At 46.9% G+C, this 18,166-nt stretch overlaps 1 protein-coding gene across 1 annotated transcript in view; it reads right to left on the bottom strand.

The window, feature by feature from the left end:
• Ttc9 (tetratricopeptide repeat domain 9) overlaps positions 1 to 17,580 on the bottom strand; it is a 35,092-nt gene extending 17,512 nt beyond the window's left edge. Inside the window, exon 1 of the mRNA XM_038338145.1 lies at positions 17,184 to 17,580. Coding sequence (XP_038194073.1) covers positions 17,184 to 17,580 — 397 coding nt within the window. The remainder of the gene's footprint in view (positions 1 to 17,183) is intronic.
• Between the last annotated feature and the right edge of the window lie 586 nt (positions 17,581 to 18,166).

Genomic DNA, 18,166 nt, shown 5'->3' on the forward strand with positions numbered 1-18,166 from the left:
GGACGGCCAGATGGGAGCCAATGCCCTCCAAGTAGCTGTCTTTGTTCTCAGAAATACGTCTCCTCCTAGCAACCAGACAGAGGGGTCTCCCTCTATGCTGCTGCCACCCCCACACTCAGGACACACTTGGGAGATTTATCTCAAGGGGGTAAATGTTGATGTCATCACCACAAATTTCGGACCTCCTGCTTTTACAGACGACCCCAGGTTCCCCCTAGATTCAGAGTACTGTCGAGCCTTTCTGCGGTCTCTTTTGTTTCTGGAACACTCTCTTAGAACTTTCGCTATTACCAATCTGCCATTGTCCCCTCTCTGAAGCCTCCAGCTGGAAGGCCCAGTGCTTTTGGTACCTGTTCCCCTCTCACTATCACTGTGGATCCTAGTCAGAGGTCAGTGGTAAAGGACTCACTTCCTGTGGCCTGTGCAGGGGCTTCATAAGGAAAGCACTCAGAAGATACCGCTTCCTTCAAGGCTTTATTAATATCTGCACTGCTGGCAAGCCATCCCATCATATAGCAGGTCCTGCCTGTGTAGATTCAACTGTCAGTCAAACATATTTGGGGGAGAAAAGAAAGAAAAAAACTGCATCCATATTTACAGTCAGCATTCCTGAAGACAGTTATTACAGCTATGCGCATGGCAACTGCATTTTTAGGTCATGTAAGTAATCAAGAGTTGTCTGTGTGGAGGTCACATGCAAATATGACACTGTATCACATAAGGAACAAGAGGATCTGTGGATTTTTGCAGTCTGGAAGGGCTCCTGGAGCCAAACTCCATTTAAATTTGCAGAATGATAAAGTAACCGATAAATGGCTGGCGAAGGAGCCAAGGTGGGGAGCCAGTTTAGAATCCTCTCGGTGAAGGCTTATGTTAACAGCGTTTATGGGATTTTGAAATCCACTGAAGAGAGCGTGAGCACCAAGTCCCAAGGTCAGATCAGCCTTTGGTGACTATTTCACATTACTTCCGAGGAGGGCCCTACCTGGCTGCCACCAGCAGCCCTCTCTCAAGTTATCACAACCACGGTTCCCAAAACTCACTCTTGATCTCATTGTGACAGAGAAGGCAGTGGAGGCATGAAGGGCAACGGGACGGTGTGTGCCGAGTCTATGTTACTCCCCACTCTTCTTTCTGGAAGCTTGGAAGTAGGTGCTGGGCGACTTCAAGTGAGGAAAATACAGCCAACCCTTGGGGAAGATCAGTTCGACTGTGTGCTGTGTGATGGCAAGTACAACCACCAGAAATACTCAGGAGAAACCCACCTGAGCCTAGCCTTCCCTTGTCAGCCCTGTCGGGGAACATACCTCGGTCCGGCCCTGAGCCAGGGATGGGGATAAATCAGAAGCCAGACTTTTACCCTGCTCTTTTGGGACAGTGTGGTGGTCTGAATGAGAACGGCTCTCATAGGCTCGGCTATCTGAACCCACTTTACGTCCCTATCACCTGAGGCCGGAAGACCCACCCGCCTTTAATCCGGCCACACATTCCCGTGGCAGGCCTACAGAAATGACAAAGAAAAAAGAAGCCGCAGCTCCCTGCCTGCTGCCGATGCCTTCAGGATGTGAAGCTCTCAGCTACGGCTCCAGCACCCTGCCTGCCTGCCTGCCTGCCACCGTACTCTCAGCATGATAATAGATGGATCCTCTGAAACTATAAGCAAGCCCCCAATTAAACACTTTTTTTCATAAGAGTTTCCTTGGTCATGGTGTGTCTTCACAGCAATAGAACAGTAACTAAGACAGATCAAAACAACAACAACAACAACAAAAATCAAACCTTTCTGTTCTGATCACCTTTCCTACCACTCTTGAATGAGTCTAGTGACATCTCCTCTGCCCTGATTGTCTCTCCCACTGGCCTTTGCCATGTTATCAGATGGTTGGGGGGAAGTTAACTGGCACAGCTGAAACAGGAAGAGCCACACACAGCCTTCCTGGCAGCACAGTATCAGAGCAGATTGTTAAAATAACCCAAACATCAACTAGTAGGATGCTAGCTAAATTAATAATGGCACATGGGTGCAGCTGGGAACACTGTAGAGAATAAGAATACTTAATGGCACCAAAAAATATTCTCAATGAAAAATATTGGTGGAAAATGAGAGAATGAAAAAATTTGTGCGCTGAATGCTGTTAAAAATAGCCTCTCCAACCGGGCGATGGTGGCGCACGCCTTTAATCCCAGCACTCGGGAGGCAGAGGCAGGCGGATCTCTGTGAGTTCGAGACCAGCCTGGTCTACAAGAGCTAGTTCCAGGACAGGCTCTAAAGCCACAGAGAAACCCTGTCTCGAAAAACCAAAAAAAAAAAAAAAAAAAAAAAAAAAATAGCCTCTCCATCAGGCAAGAAATCACCCCCTCCCCAGGATTGTCTTCATCAGCTGCTGGTGTGGGACCATAGTCTGCATTTTGTCAATTATTTAAATAAATATAATTTACTTATTGGTCAGTAGCTAGGCAGGAAGTAGAGTCAGGACAACCAGACAGGAAGTAGAGGCGGGTCAATGAGAACAGGAGAATTCTGGGAAGGAGGAAGCCCATTCCTCCTCAGTCCTTTCCTGGCCACAGAAGAAGCAAGATGTGATTGCCTTGCTGAAAAAGGTACTGAGCCGCGTGGCTAACATAGATAAGAATAATGGGCTGATATAAGTTATAAGAGTTAATAAGAAGCCTGAGCTAATAGGCCAATCAGTTTACAACTAATGTAGACCTCTGTGTGATTTCTTTGGGACTTAATGACTGCAGAAACCAGGCAGGACAGAAACCCCGACAACAAGCTGCTTCAGGTAAGTGCGTGGAAGCTTGAAGGCAGGCACCAGGTAATTCAAGGTAACAAGATACAGCCAACCTGCTCTGCATACGTAATGTCAGCAGCTGGGGGGAGGCTAGGACATGGAAATGAGGAAAAAGGAGGCATAAGCGTAGCAAGTAGAAGGAACCTGACAAAAAATAAGGGTTTAATAATTAATTCCTGATAGTGTGATGGTGGATAAGTTTTAATAGGAAGATTGCTGAGCTCCCAAAGTCCAGCTGAAGAGGGGGAGGGTGAGAATATGAGCAAAGAGGTCAAGACCATGATGGGGACACCCACTCAGTCTGTGTGAGCTAATGGGAGCTCACCAACAACAGCCGGACTGGGAAGGAACAGGCATAGGACCAAACTAGTCCCTCTGAATGTGGCTGACAGTTGCATGGCTGGGGCAGACTGAGGAGCCACTGACAGTGGCACCAGGATTTATCCCTACTGCCTGTACTGGCTTTTTGGGAACCTATTCTCTTTGGATGGATACCTTACTCAGCTTAGATATAGTAGGGAGGGCCTTGGGCCTTCCCTAAAGCAATGTGCCTTACCCTCTCAGAGGAATGGATGAGAGGAGGGAGTAGGAACTTGGATTGGTTTGTATAATGAAAAAAAAAGATAGTTTGTTTTCTTTTTAAAAAATAATAAAATAGTAAAAAATATTCCTAAGAGACAGAAATGCTTTGTGCATTCCATAAGCCCCAGTAAAGCCTAGAGTAACTCAACAGACTAGTGAGGTATGAAAGGAGATGGCAGTGAGGATTGAGCTGCCCTTGGTGACACCCAGGGGTACTGAGCAGCACCTTGTGGTACTGAGAAAGCCAAAGGAGACCAACTTCATTTCTGACAAACTGGAGAAAGTAAACCTTGAAGTGAGGTGGCTGATGAGCATTCTTCATTTGTTACTGTAATTTCTTATACTTTCAGCAACTCCAGTGACTACAATAATTTATTTTTTTAATTAGAAACCATTAAAACAAAACATGAAGAAAACCAAATATTGGTTTCTATTCCTTTAAAGAGAGAAGGGTTTCCACACAGACAATGCTGCCTGGCTATAGGGCAGTACCTTAGGGTTCTCTGGGGTTGAGAGGACTGGGGACATCCTAATCTTCAAACACCCGAGAGGTGATCCAAGGGACAACATACACACTGTTCTCCCACTCCCAGGATACCCAGCTAGGCCAGAGATATCTCCATCCTCAGCATAGGAGGCAGCTTTAGGGTCTAGGTGCCTGCATGAACTGTAGAAGATGGGCAGCATCTGTCTATGACTTCTCCCTTGGGTACCTGACACATCCCACTCCTCCTTTGTCCCACTCCAAAATCATCTCACTCCATCATCATCCCACTCCATCAGCATCCCACTCTATCATCCCACTCCATCATCATCCCACTCCATCATCATCCCACTCCATCATCCCACTCCATCATCATCATCCCACTCCATCATCATCATCCCCCACCATCATCATCCCACTCCATCAGCATCCCACTCCATCAGCATCCCACTCCATCAGCATCCCACTCCATCAACATCCCACTCCATCAGCATCCCACTCCATCAGCATCCCACTCCATCAGCATCCCACACCATCATCATCCCACTCCATCAGCATCCCACTCCATCATCATCATCCCACTCCCACCCCACTTGCTTTCTTGTTAAGCTCTATGGGGACCTACTGGGACCTCAACGATGGCAGATTGTCTCTTCTCATCAAGTCTTTGCTGTCAGACAGCTGGAGATTGGTCTGATTTGTGAGAGCACCCACCTGCCTATAGTTCTTTCCCTGCTGGTTCAGTTCAAAGAAAGACACTGGGGAACCCTGGGGCAGAGGCTGGAACATGGAGGAGAACAGACACATCCAGACACATCTAACTGAGCCCCATTCTCTTACACAGTGTCAGCCTGGAGCCCAAGACAGTCTAGAAACCAGCAGTTTCTTTTTTTTTATTTTTTAAAATGTATATATGGTGTGTGTGTGTGTGTGTGTGTGTGTGTATCGGAGGTCAGAGGTTAACTTTGGTGTCCTCCTCTGTCACTCTCCACAATATACATTGAGACAAGTTCTCTTACTTGAGCCCAGAGCTCATGATTGAAGTAGTCTAGGTAGGACTCTTGCTCTGGGGATAATCTTGTCTTCATTTCCCAAGGTGGGCTACCACTCCTGCCAGAACTTCCATGGGTGCTGGGGATCTGAACTCTGGAATTCAAGCTGTTTAGTCAGTACTTTACCCACTTACCCATCTCCCCAGGGCCTATCAAACAGTTTCTATGTGTTTCCTGAGTGCATCCCTCAATCCTGAGAAACTAGAAGGGGGTACAGGAGAGGGGGTTCTGGCAGAATTTAGCTGACTCTCAGAGAACATCTGGTCAACTTTTTCTTCACTCAGCCTCCCCACATCATCACCAGAGGGGCTGGATACATGTTGCTCATCTTTCCTACCTGGGACTGCTTAGGGGGTGAAGCTTCCATGACCCCTCCTTTGTCCTTAGAGTTTCCTCATCTTCTCAAGCTCCTAGAGCTTCCTTTGCCACATCCTCCTCATCTCCTCCCATATACTTCTCTCTGCTGACACTAATATCGCCACCTCTGCACACACCCCTCATCTTAATCAGCTTCTGCACATCAGGCACCATGAGGGGTGTAGGTGCTGACATCCTTTAACCACATGGCATTCCCATGTGGTACGTACACATCTTACTCCCTTGCAGTAATGAACAAAGTAGCTCACAGGGGTTGAGATCTGTTCAGATTAACAGAAAAGCCAAGATTCAAATCCAGACCCTTATGTTAAACAAAAAAATCTCCCTACATTACTCAGCTCTGTCCATTGCTGGGTCCTGCTGTGCAGCTCAGGATTGCCTCTGTGTCTTGTGCCCCCCCCCCAAATAAACATGGGCACACAACCCTCCCTGTAGAGGTATCAGAGAAGAGGCTACTCTAATCTCTGAGAGTTCTGTGGTCTCTACAATCTGGAGATGACAGGTCCATTCGAGTAAAGTGCTCAGTTTTGACTTAGTATGACTAAAACTTTCAGACCTGGCCAGACTCCCCAAGGCCATTCAGTCTTAGGCCAAGGGTAACTTTTTTTGTGAGATGTTACAGTTTGGCTGGGATCTATTCCCCGAAACTCTTGCCCTTGCCAGCCTGTGTCTCAAAGGCTTTTTTGTTTCTTTCCCTGCCTCCCTGGGGTCATTTCTGGTGTGAAAGACTGAATGTTTAGAGTTAAAGTCAGAATTTTTGACGAATCAGGTCAGATACAGCATAAATGGGTGCTAATTCGGGTCATCAATGGGTACCAGGATCCATACAGAATTTTATATTGGCTTTAACCCCTCGTCAACTCACCATCCTCTCAGACACCCCATATCCATCCCTAACATCCTGAGAGACAATGAAGTCCCTTGGCCTCTTCTCCGAGTTGCAGAGGTTGCCTGGCAGTCTCAGCCAAGTTCTTTGAATACGTAGCTGTCAGCACAGATGAGTCAACTGGAATAAAAGGGAGCTTATCTCCCATTTCCATCCCCAAATCTGGCAGTTCCCAGAGACAAAGGATGAGATAGGAGGATGGTTACAAGCCCTTCAAAGTCCTAGTGGCTCAGTGCTCCCACAAGGGGAGTTGGAGAGAAGCTGTCCCACTGTTTATGTATAGAGAAACCGAGCCTCTGAAGGAAGGGATCTGCCTGAGGTTGCCCAGCAGGTTTCCAGCAGAGCCTGGTCTCAAAGTCTGAGAACAGAGTGGCTCAAGTTTGGGTGATGAAGAGCCATGGCAGGTGTCCAGTAAAGATCAGATGAATGTGTAGGCTTCCTTCTGGTACTCTGCTGGAGCCAGCAGCAGGCAGGATTCCCTAGACAAGAATCCTGGACACTCATCCCACCCCTTCCCAAGTGCTAGAGGCACATTCGTAATGTCCAGGACCATCTCATGTCCCAGCGCTGACCCCAGTTGTCCCTGTCTCGCCACCAGATCCAAATTTACGTTAATGTGCAGTCCTCTCCCTATTCTGTGAGCTATCATGCTGCCAGGACTGAGTTCTGTATGTGGACTGGATCCTATCAGGGGACATAAGAGAGAACATAGGGTCTGGGATAGTTGATTTGACATCTTTGATGTTACTGTCTGACAGAGACAGGCGAGACATAGCTGATTCCAAGAGTGATACTGAAAAATATGTGTGTTGAGTTACCTTGGGGCAAATGTAAGGAAAGCAAGAGAGCTCATAATTTCTCTACACAGAAAACTAATGTTATCATTTTTTCTTTAAAAAAAAAAAACTGTGGGGGGCTGGAGAGATGGCTCAGCGGTTAAGAGCACTGACTGCTCTTCCAGAGGACCCGGGTTCAATTCCCAGCACCCACGTGGCAGCTCACAACTGTCTGAAAATGCAGTTCCACGAGATCTGACACCTTCACACCAATGTACATAAAGTTAAATAAATCATTAAAAAATTTAAAAAAACTATGAAGCATACAGTTAGAAACGCCAATATTACAGAAAGATTTCAAATAAAAAACTGAGCTCCTTTGTCTGTCTGCTGTCTTCTGTCTGAAGTTCCTTAGCCTCTGTTTTCAAAGGTGACAACTGCTTCACTATGATTTGACATGATATCAAATGCAAAGACTGTTATTGACTCTTAAATATTCAAATGAGGATAGTCATATTAAATGCTGTTCTGCATTAAACCTTGTATAATAAATTTTGGAGACTGGTCTCTGTAAGGACACACAGAAGCACTGTGTAATGGCCTATGATTCAGAAGAGAAGAACCTGAAGAGACGGGAAAGGACTTCAGAGGTCCCAGAATCCAACCCTTCCTTTTTACAAACTAGAAACCCATAACTCAAGAGGTAAAATTCCTTGACTTGAGGCACTCAGCAAACAGGAGACAGATTTTGTAGCTCAGGTTCCTTTGCATCAGGCCAGGCTTCTGCTGTGTTCCTAAAGGCCAGCTCGTGTGAAGACAGCAGCCACGCTCAGCTTCCAGAGCACACACCTAGGGCACCTTCCCTAGCAGTTCATTTCTTCTGTGTCTGAAGCCAGCGTCAGCTCTTAGCACTCCCACTCGAGCTACTCAGAACTCCAGAGTCACACACTCCTGGAAAACTCCTGGAGCCACACACTCTGGAGCAGGCAGGACACCAAGAGGGGGAGGCAAGGTGGGCTTCCGAGTCCCTATGCTCGTTAAACAGTTTCACATACTGGCTTATGTTCTAGAATGTTAGTTGAGGATGTGTTACATTTGTATATGCTGTAGAACGTTAGTATATTATTTTAAGATATGTTACATTTGTTTATGCTGTGGAACATTTGTTTAATGATGCAAAGATGTGCTACCTTCTTTTATGTTGCTTTTGTTTAACTCTGTGAAGCTGTGTTACTTTGCTTGTCTAAAACACCTGATTGGTCTAATAAAGAGCTGAACAGCCAAAAGTGAGGCAGGAGAAAGGATAGCTAGGGCTGGTAGGCAGAGAGGATAAACAGGAGGAGAAATCTGAGGAGATAGAGGAGCAAGAGAAGGAGAAGGAGGGGACTTGAGGGGTCAACTTCCCAACTACACAGCAAGCCACAGAGTAAGAAGTAAAGAAAGGCATATAGGAAAATAAAAGCCCAGAGGCAAAAGATAGATGGGATAGTTTAAGAAAGTCAACTAGAAACAAGACAAGCTAAGACATTTATAAGTAACAATAAGTCTCCGTGTGTGTATTTATTTGGGAATGAGTGGCGGGCTCCCAAAGAGCAAAGAGTAAAAACAACCAACTACACAGACTTATTTTTCTCTGACCATATAAACCCAGGTCACCTTTCCACTGACAAGGGTGTTTAAGCTTTATGGCTTGAATGTGAAATGTCCCTACAGGTTCAACTGTTTGAACAGTTTGTCTCTACTTGGTGGCTCTGTTCTGAGGGGTTGGGAAGTAGCTGGCAGGCATAGGGCAGTAGGAACAGGGATTATGGGATATAGCCCTCCTTTCTGCCTGAGCATTCTTCCCAATGGCAGCTCCTGTAACCAATCACCGCAGTCTCTCATTGCCTCAGCCCCAAATCGTTCCTATAGTCACGCCTTCTCAGCACGATGGACTATGAGCCCCAGTCAACCTTTCCTTTCTTAATTTGTTTTTGTCACAGACTCTGTCATAGCATAAAAAGTCACTAACACACCAGTTCTGTCTGGTCACACAAGTTCCAGAGAATGAGAAACCTAGTTCCTTGAGACACAATCACAGAAAGGGATGCATAAGTTCCAGAAGAAACGACAAAAGGATGGACAAGGGAGTTGCCCTAGAAATGTCAAAGTGTATCCTTCTAACAGCAATGAGATGTAGCCTGTGTTGTTGCAAAAGAAGAAAGCAGATGGACTAAGAGAAATTTCAAGGAGGCACCTTTTAGTACCCAAGTGAATGCCCGCAGAGGTTAGAGATGTCAGATTGTCTTTGGCCTTTAAAAAAAAAAGATTTATTTTTATTATTGTTTAATTATGTGTCTTTGTGAGTATGGCACATGGGTGCTAAAGCCCAAAGATGTAAAACTGATCCTGGTGGAGCTGAAGTTACAGGCAGCTGTGAGCCACCCAGAGTGGGTGCTGGGAACCAAACTCAGATCCTTTTCAAGAGTAAGAAGTGCTCTTGACAGCAGAGCCGTCTCTCTGCCCCCATCCTTGGTCTTTTTATGTCTCACACTGCTGCCTGAGCTAGGGCACATGTTACTGTGCTGTGATTGAGACTAAGCCATACCCATTATCTAGGCTGAAATAGACAACTATTTCAACATGCGTCTGACTCCAGGGAATCAGGAAGTCTTGGGTTGTTTGCTTGAGACATCCGGTTTCCATCCTTGCTGTTGGGAACAGGTGCAGCCTGGTGGCCAGTGAGTGCAGTGGATGGTGAGAACTTCCCTTCTGCAGCTGGGACCCAACCGTTAACACTCCAGGAGCAGCCTTTGGCTTTTCTGTACCTTGGTGTTTCTTCCTGTCTATCTGTAGAGCTGTCAGATCTTTGCATCTTGCACAAACCTTCTTGAGTATTTGGGCTGTAGGGAATCTGGATTTAAGATCCCTTCAAGAGTTTCTGCCTAGGGGCTAGAGAGATGGCTCAGTGGTTAAGAGCATTGCCTGCTCTTCCAAAGGTCCTGAGTTCAATTCCCAGCAACCACATGGTGGCTCACAACCATCTCTAATAAGGTCTGGTGCCCTCTTCTGGCTAACTGTATACATAATAAATAAATAAATAAATAGAGTTTCTGCTTAGAGGCTTCTTGACAAAGTCCCACGCAGGCCTCCTAAGGAGCTTCAGAGTTCACCTTAGAGACTCAGCCCAAAGTCCGAGGTCAGACTGTTCTTCCCAGTGTCTTTCCTGAATGTGTTTTGCACATTTGATCCTTACACCTTTCTTTAGAAAATGGTTTTAGAAGCTGCATTTAGAAGGTCTTTAAGACACATTGTCCAAATGCTACCTACACGACAGTCCCAGAAAAAGCAGCCTTGAGTCTCTTTTCCCTCCTTCTCCACCAAGTCTTGCCCCAAAGCTCATCTTTTGGCCACCAGGTAATCATTTGTTACTAGTCTCTGAAGTCCTCCTTACCGCTCAATCGCAGTTGTAACTCCTCCACCTCCATGCTAGGCTGAATACCTCCATGTAATAATAAATAATAAATAAATAAATAAATAGAGTTTCTGCTTAGAGGCTTCTTGACAAAGTCCCACGCAGGCCTCCTAAGGAGCTTCAGAGTTCACCTTAGAGACTCAGCCCAAAGTCCGAGGTCAGACTGTTCTTCCCAGTGTCTTTCCTGAATGTGTTTTGCACATTTGATCCTTACACCTTTTTTTAGAAAATTGTAACTCCTCCACCTCCATGTCTGTTTTTGCTGAATACGCTCTCTCTCTCTTTTTTAAACTTCATCTCAGCATCTACACCTAGTTTTGTATATTTTAGATGCATCCCTTCATCTCCTACAGTCTCACTGAGGGCTGCCCTCAAAGGCAAACCACTTATGAAGATGCCTAGAGCCCTTGTTCAGAAGCATCTAGGGCTTGGTTTTATATTGTTCTGATGCCTTCTTCACATTCAACAATTTTGAGCTTGCATTTTGTAGGGGAGGTCTGATGACATCATATAATGGGCACCAGAGATCAGTATAGTCCTGTTCTCTGAAGCCCTGTTCATATGCAATAGCCCATAAGCACAGACTTCTGGCAGATCCATGCACAACACAGAGTTCAATGTGAGTAAGTAAAGGTGTCATATCTATAACTAAGTGGACACACTGGCAAACCCAAGAGACCACACACTCTCCCTTAAACCAGAAACATCTTCAAATTCGGGAGGTGAAGGGGGAGATGTTCTAAGTAACACAAATGTCCTATAGAAGCCAATCATATCCTTTGCTGTGGGATAATCCTCTTGTACACTGTAAAGATTTGCCACTTGAATTGGTTTAATAAAATGCTGATTGGCCAGTACCCAGGCAGGAAGTATAGGTGCGGCAACCAAACTAAGGATGATAGGAAGGAGAAGGGTGGAGTCAGGAGTCAAACAGACACAGAGGGAGCAGCAGATGAATGTCCACGCTAATAAAGGTACTGCCATGTGGCAGAGTGCAAATAAGGAATACGGGTTAACTTAAAATGTAAACGCTAATGATTAATAACCCTAAGCTATTGGCTGAACATTTATCATTTATATTAAGCTTCTGAGTCAATCATCTGGGAAGCAACTGCCAGGTATTTGGGAACAGGTGGGTAGAAGAGAAACATCCGACCACAATCCTTTCTTATTTCTGTTGAATCTCAGCTTAGCCAACCCACTTCTGCTGGAAATGGCAGAAAAGGATAGGGCAACCCATGGTTCAGTCCCATTTTCTCACTTATCAGAGAACCCTGTGTGAAGGGTGCATATGGCATCTGCACATAAGATATGCATATAAGGAAGTTAAATAAAAATAGTTCCCTTGTGTAGCCTTCCTACTGTTCCAGTAGGAATGAATTATGCATGCCTGTAAGAACTACAAAACATGAATTGTGAAATTTTTGATTCCACATTCAAGCTAAGTAGTCATAGTCTCATTTAAAGCTGACATTGTAAAGAACACAGATGAACAATGAAATTCTTTCCGATATAAAAATTTAACTTACTTTACTTGTAATGACATTTAAAAACCCCCCCATGTCAAGAGAGAGTAACCATGAAAGAAAAGTATTATCTTTTACCTTGTTTTGGTTGGGTTGTTTTTGAGACAGTCCAGCCTGAATTCACTATGTAGACCAGCCATGAACTCACTGTATAGACCAGGCTGACTGGCCTTGGACTAACTATGTAGACCAGACCAACTAATCCTGAACTCACTATATAGACTAGACTGGCTAATTTTGAATGCCTATCTACACCAGGCTGGTTAGCCCTAAACTCACTATATAGACCAGGTTAGATGAGGAGAGCTAGTTTTGAACTCATGACCCTCTTCCCTTAACCTTCCAAGTACATGGTTGCAGTTATGTCCCTGGTAAAATTTTTATATTTTAGGATCATTAGTGATATGATTTCCCTGCTTCTTGAACAAGTTCTATATTCTTTTGTTTTTATTTTTTTATTCTTGTGTTTGTTTTTAGAGTCACGGTTTCTCTGTGTAGCCCTGACTGTCCTGGAACTCACTCTGTAGACCAGGTTGGCCTCGAACTCAGAGATCGGCCTGACTCTTGAGTGCTGGGATCGAGGACAGGTGCCACCACTGCCCGGCTCAAGTTCCATATTTTCCTGTTGTGCTCTTGACATAATTAGGTTCCTATAGCACTGATAGAACACTGTGACCAGAAGCCACTTGGCGAGGAAAGGGTTCATTTGGACTTACTCATCCCAATCTCAGTTCATTGTGTAGGAAGGTTGCTAGGGCAGGAGCTCAAGCAGAAACCTGGAGGCAGGAGCTGAGGTAGAGGACATGGAGGGGGGCTACTTCCTGGCTTGCTCTTTGTGTTTTGCTTATCCTGCTTTCTTATATAACCCAGGACCGCCAGCCCACGCTGGGCTTGGCTGTCCCACATCGATCATAATCAAGAAAACACCTCACAGACCTGATGGGGCATTTGCTCATTGAAGTCCCCTCTTTGCAAATGATCCTGCCTGTCTTGTGTCAAGCTGACAAGCAACTAGGACAGCTCTGAATATTGTGTGCCCAGCCCTGACCTCATGACTTCGAGACATGTCTACTAGCAAGAATAAAGTTGGTTTCAGAGGACACTATTCCAGGATTTCTCTTGGTACAAACTTGTTCCAAGACCTTGTCATACTTTTATATTGTGGTCTAAAGTTGAGACTAATATGATACTGTCTACCCTTTGGGAAGAGAAAACAAATCTCCCAAACATGGCTCTACATGGGTAGAGAACTGGCGGTAGAACAAAATGGTGAGTGTTTATTGCAGGCCACGAGGAACATCAGGGCACAGATTTCCAGCTTTCGTTGGGATCCAGTGGCACCTATCGCCACTGTTGCCATTTAAATCGTGGGTCTTGAAAATATCAATAAAGCAATGTGTGGTGCATCTCTGTCGCCATACCCTAGATGCAGCCTCCAGAGCCCCAAGAGGAAAAATTCTACCATTCACAAGGTTCCAAGGCCCCAGGGGAATCATGTGTCTTGTTCGGGGTCAACAGACAAATGCAAGCTTGCTCTGCGGCCTCAGTAAGGCTCGGATTCCTTAGTCTTCCTGGGCAGGTTAGATTAGCTTGTCTATTGAAATTCCAAAAGAAGAAAATACCATTCCCTTGAATTTCCCAGAGAACAAGGCATGAAAAACCCTAGCCTTGCACAGCTAGCCAGTGTCCTCCCATCCAAAATGAAATCTGAGTCAGAACAGGCAATAACCTGGGGCGATTTGCAGACCATCTGCACAGCCTTCTTGGGCTTCCAGGGACATTCAAATGGGCATTAGACTAGCACCTCTCACTGCATCCTATAGCATCTCCCTTGCTATTCTTGAGGGCTCTGTAGACAGAGCATGAGGGTTTGTGTAAGTTTTCTCCAGATGCCTCACCACAGCCGCTTGTTTGGAGAAAGCAGCCCTTAGCAACACATTCTAATTCTCTAGGTGTTTCTGGGCTATTCTAAGTGCCTTTCCAATGCCAAGCCTCTCTCTCTACATATGGCTCTATGTGAAGGACAGGGCCTTAAGAACCACATCATCAGGTTGTCCAGGGGCCACCAAATCCCCGATGGAAGGAAGGGTCAGCTGCTTCTCTGCCAGAATGAACCTGCTCTTGCCTCCCTCCTTCCTATTTGCCAGGGCTCAGGGTAAAAGCTATCTCTTGGGACAGCCTGCACTGTGCTAGCCCTAGCAAAAACAATATGAGTCTTTCTTCTTTCCTTTCTACCCAAAGATAACTGAGAATACACACTTAAATTTTTTATTTTATGTTTAAAATAATCTTCATGAAAATATTTTAATGAAGCGTATAAATGCTTCTGACACAATGGTAAGTGGGGTTAAGAGCAGAATATGTTACTGTATACACCGAAGGACAAGGAACCTTGCTTTGTAAACACATACACATACACACACACACACACACACACACACACACACACACACATAGACATACATTCAACATGGATTTCTTTTTTTGTTTTTTTGAAGCACTATTTCTCTGTGTAGCTCTGGCTGTCCTAGAACTTATTCTATAAACTAGGCCAGCCTCAAACTCAGAGATCCACCTGCCTCTACCTCCCAAGTGCTGGGATTAAAGATGTACGCCACTACCACCCAGCTAAACACAGATTTCTTTGGGAGGTGGATTTAGAGGTCATTCTGCAGTTCTTTCAAGGTTTTGCTCTTTTCTAGAAGAAAATATCTATATAGGTATCCACTACTTTGATAATCCCACGAGAAAGGATTGTGTGCTACTAACTGGAACTTCTGAGAGATTGGGATTTGATGTGATTTCATGTGCCAACTCAAAGAGAGCAAGGTCAAGCTTCTCATCAAAGTGATTTCTGTGCAGAGCCTTCCTGCCAGGTGATGAATGTTCCACACACGGTGTAGACTCTGACAAAACTGTGCATCTTGCCATCATTCACACAGTTATGTGAGATCTGAAGACATCAGGTGGTAGTCTCAGAGCCTTGAATCAAGGTCCTGTATGTTCTTCTTTCCTAATTACCAGGACTGAGGGCTCCCCAAAGAATTTTGAAATGTGGGCTTTGAGAGACCCCCAGAGTCCGGGTACCAGGTAACAGGAGAGGTTTGGAAAATGCTGGCTTTCTGCATCAAGTTGTGATGGCAAAGGCATTGTTTTTGGAGATGGATGGCTCTGGAAGCCTCGGGATACCCTTCTGTAAGACAAATGGCTGTATTTTTTTCAGTAGTGTGTGTGTGTGTGTGTGTGTGTGTGTTGCTGTATGCCTTTAATCTCAGCACTCTGAGACAAGAGGACCTCTGAATTCAAGGCCAGCCTGATCTACATGTATAGTTCCAGGCTACATAGTGAACCCTGTCTCAGAAAGTGCATGTAGGTACCTAGTAGTACACACACTAAGTTATTAATATTAATAAGTGATGGGTCTCAGAGAAGGCAGCTGAGGGAAAGTCTGCTAGAATCTCTTTCCATTCAGTCACCAGAGAAGTTTTCCAAAGTGTTTTGGGTGGTGGGGATAGAAGGGCTGACCAGACCTCAGCCCTGCCCTGACTGGGCTGGCCTGACCAACGACACATCTTGAGTTTCACCATGGAAATGTAGCCATTTGTGGGGTGAGGGCAGGCAGTGCTACTTACTGGCTGGTAGCCAGAAGCGTGGGGTGAATATGGTTCTGGAACGCCTGTGGCTAATGCTGGAGGCAGGCTCCATTAGCACTCCAAAATCACCGCATTAGCCATCCAGAGTGCCTCGGCCTCCGCTCACAGCCGCTATGCCCTTTAGTCACCAGGGCAGCAGCCAGTATGCCAGACGCTTACAGGAAACAGAGGAATCAAGTGTCCTTTTACGGACTCACATAATTCCATCTTTCAGCACCACAAATTTCTCTGGCGCCATTATTTGTAATACTGGGACCAATATCACCATTTCTGTGACTTGGTATTGATGTATTGATTCTTTACCTTTGCAAGCTACTTCACAACGTATAAAGTGTCTCCCTAGGCTCAGTTTCACCCTAGTAAAGATGATCCCTTGTAGGGCCATGGTAGCACAGCGGTAGCGCATTTGCCTAAAGATGACCTCAAACGTGGACTAATGTAAAGGCAGAGGGAGGCTGGTGCTCAAAGGGAACACTTCTGAATAGAGCCTAGTTGGAGCATCTCCAGCCTCCAGACACATCCCTGGTCATCCTCCTCCTCCTTGCTGGAACAGGTCTACAGTTAGTTCAGGCAACTTCTAAGGTTAGAAACCAATGTCCTTCTATTCTACCAGGGAAGTTTGACTATGCCAAATCCCAGCACACAGGGTTGGACAAGAGGAGAGTGGTTTTGTCACTGTAAGGCAAGTTGCTCATGCCACGGTTTCCCACATTTCACAGGAAGTCCTTTGAAAGGCCCAGAGTTCTCCTTTTTAACAGACTGTAAAGATTTTATACCATATATATATATATACATATGTGTGTATATATATATACATATATACATATATACATATATACATGCCTCATCCCTAAAGTACATTGTAAAATGTATACCTTTAGCCCAACAGATAAACCTCATGAAGAAGAGCAAGAATTCAGCAGGGCTAGAAACCTACCTACCACGAATTGGTAACCTGGAACAACCAGCAAGACCCAGAGAGAAGAAAGTGGCATTTTTGGAATCCATTTTGCTCAGGCTGTTAAGGACATCCTGAAAAAAAAATCCCCTTTGCTACTAGGGCAAGAGAACTTGGGGAAAGGCCAATTCCCACCGGATGCATACAGAAGGGAAGACATAGGTCAACTTTGGAGCCGGTGATACCTTAGTGTGGCAGACAGGTGCATTGACTGCCCATAGAACCCATGGCCTGTGGGACACACCTGGGCGCTGCCTGCCTCTATATTTTGAACCCAGGTTCACTGGTCAGCAGTAGCTGTCGCTGCCAGACCCCGCTGGGTCGCCCTCTGTCTGTCCAGCCATTTAAAGGTAAGATTTACCATGTATATAAGGGAAGAGACTCGAGATGACTATGGCCTTTGGAAGGCATCATCTTGAAAGTCACACTTTTTCTCAAGCGCCTCCCTCCCAGGTCTCCTCCCCGGAGCACCACTGTCACAGGAGGGAGTCAGCGCCGCGGTGTACCTCACTGGCGCTCTGAGACCCAGAGGGACTAGGTCGGCAGAGCAGGGGACGGACGCGAGGCCGGGCGGGGCCCCTAGAAGTCCGGGGTGGGGGAGGGAAGGAGGGGCAGGGGGCGCGGCGGGGCGCGGCTCACCTGCCAGGCTGTTGTAGCAGTCGATCTCGATGGCTTCGATCGTCTTGCTCTGTTCCTCTGAGAGATGGCTGGGTTTGGGGACTCCGGCCGGGGAAGCTGGCCGCGCGTCCCGTTCCCGCTCCCCTGGAGGCGGCAGCAGCCCCTTCAGCTCCAGCAACGCCCGGTGGTATTTGCCGATGGCTTCGCGGAATTTCTTGTCCTTGTAGCACTGCGCCCCTTGGCTCTTGAACTCGTGCGCCCGCCGGATGAGCTCCGCGGGCTCGGCCGCCGCCCCAGCCTGGCCCCGCTCAGGGGCCCCTCCGCCGCCCGGGACGCACGGTGGTGGCACGGACCGCGGCCCCTCGCCCAGTGCGGGCGGGTTAGGGTTCCCCGAGGCTCGGGTCGCCTTCCTCTCCATCCGGCCGCCGCCCGCGCCTGGAGCGCGCCGGGATCCCGGCTTTAAAAGCGCCGGGCGCTGGCTTAGCGCCCGGCAGACTCCGCCGCTGCCGTGACCCAGGGCGCCGCGCGCTTGCCCCGCACTCCCATCCTCGTCGCCAGCCGCCGGAGGCAGCTCCCTCCTCCTGCGATTGCTCCCCTCCCAGTTCCCTCCCCCGCTCCGGTGGCGCCCGCCCTCGTCCCCGCCCTTTTCTGCTCCCGCAACCTGCCGCCTCTGGTTACTGGACCCTGGGCTCGCCTGGCCGCGGTGCAGGGGACAGCGAGGCCTGACTAGGGTGGTGGTGGTGGTGATTGTCGCTGACCCGGAAGAAGCTGGGCTCGCTCAACGAAGGGGAGGATTAACGGCAAAGAGGTTCCCCTAGTTCTCATTCATCCAACCTTCCCAGGCTCGCCGTGGCCGAAAGAGGCAGTGGGGGAGGGGTGCGTGTGTACGGGAGGACGGGAGGAGGGGTCACCCCAACAGCTTTCTTTAGAACTAAAAGGAAAGGTGCAACGGGGAGCAATGGCGGGGGGGAAAAAAGCAGGAGCCATTGCTTGTTTTGTTTGCG

Source organism: Arvicola amphibius, chromosome 7 (genome assembly GCF_903992535.2).
Source record: "Arvicola amphibius chromosome 7, mArvAmp1.2, whole genome shotgun sequence".
NCBI classification, from domain to species: domain Eukaryota; kingdom Metazoa; phylum Chordata; class Mammalia; order Rodentia; family Cricetidae; genus Arvicola; species Arvicola amphibius.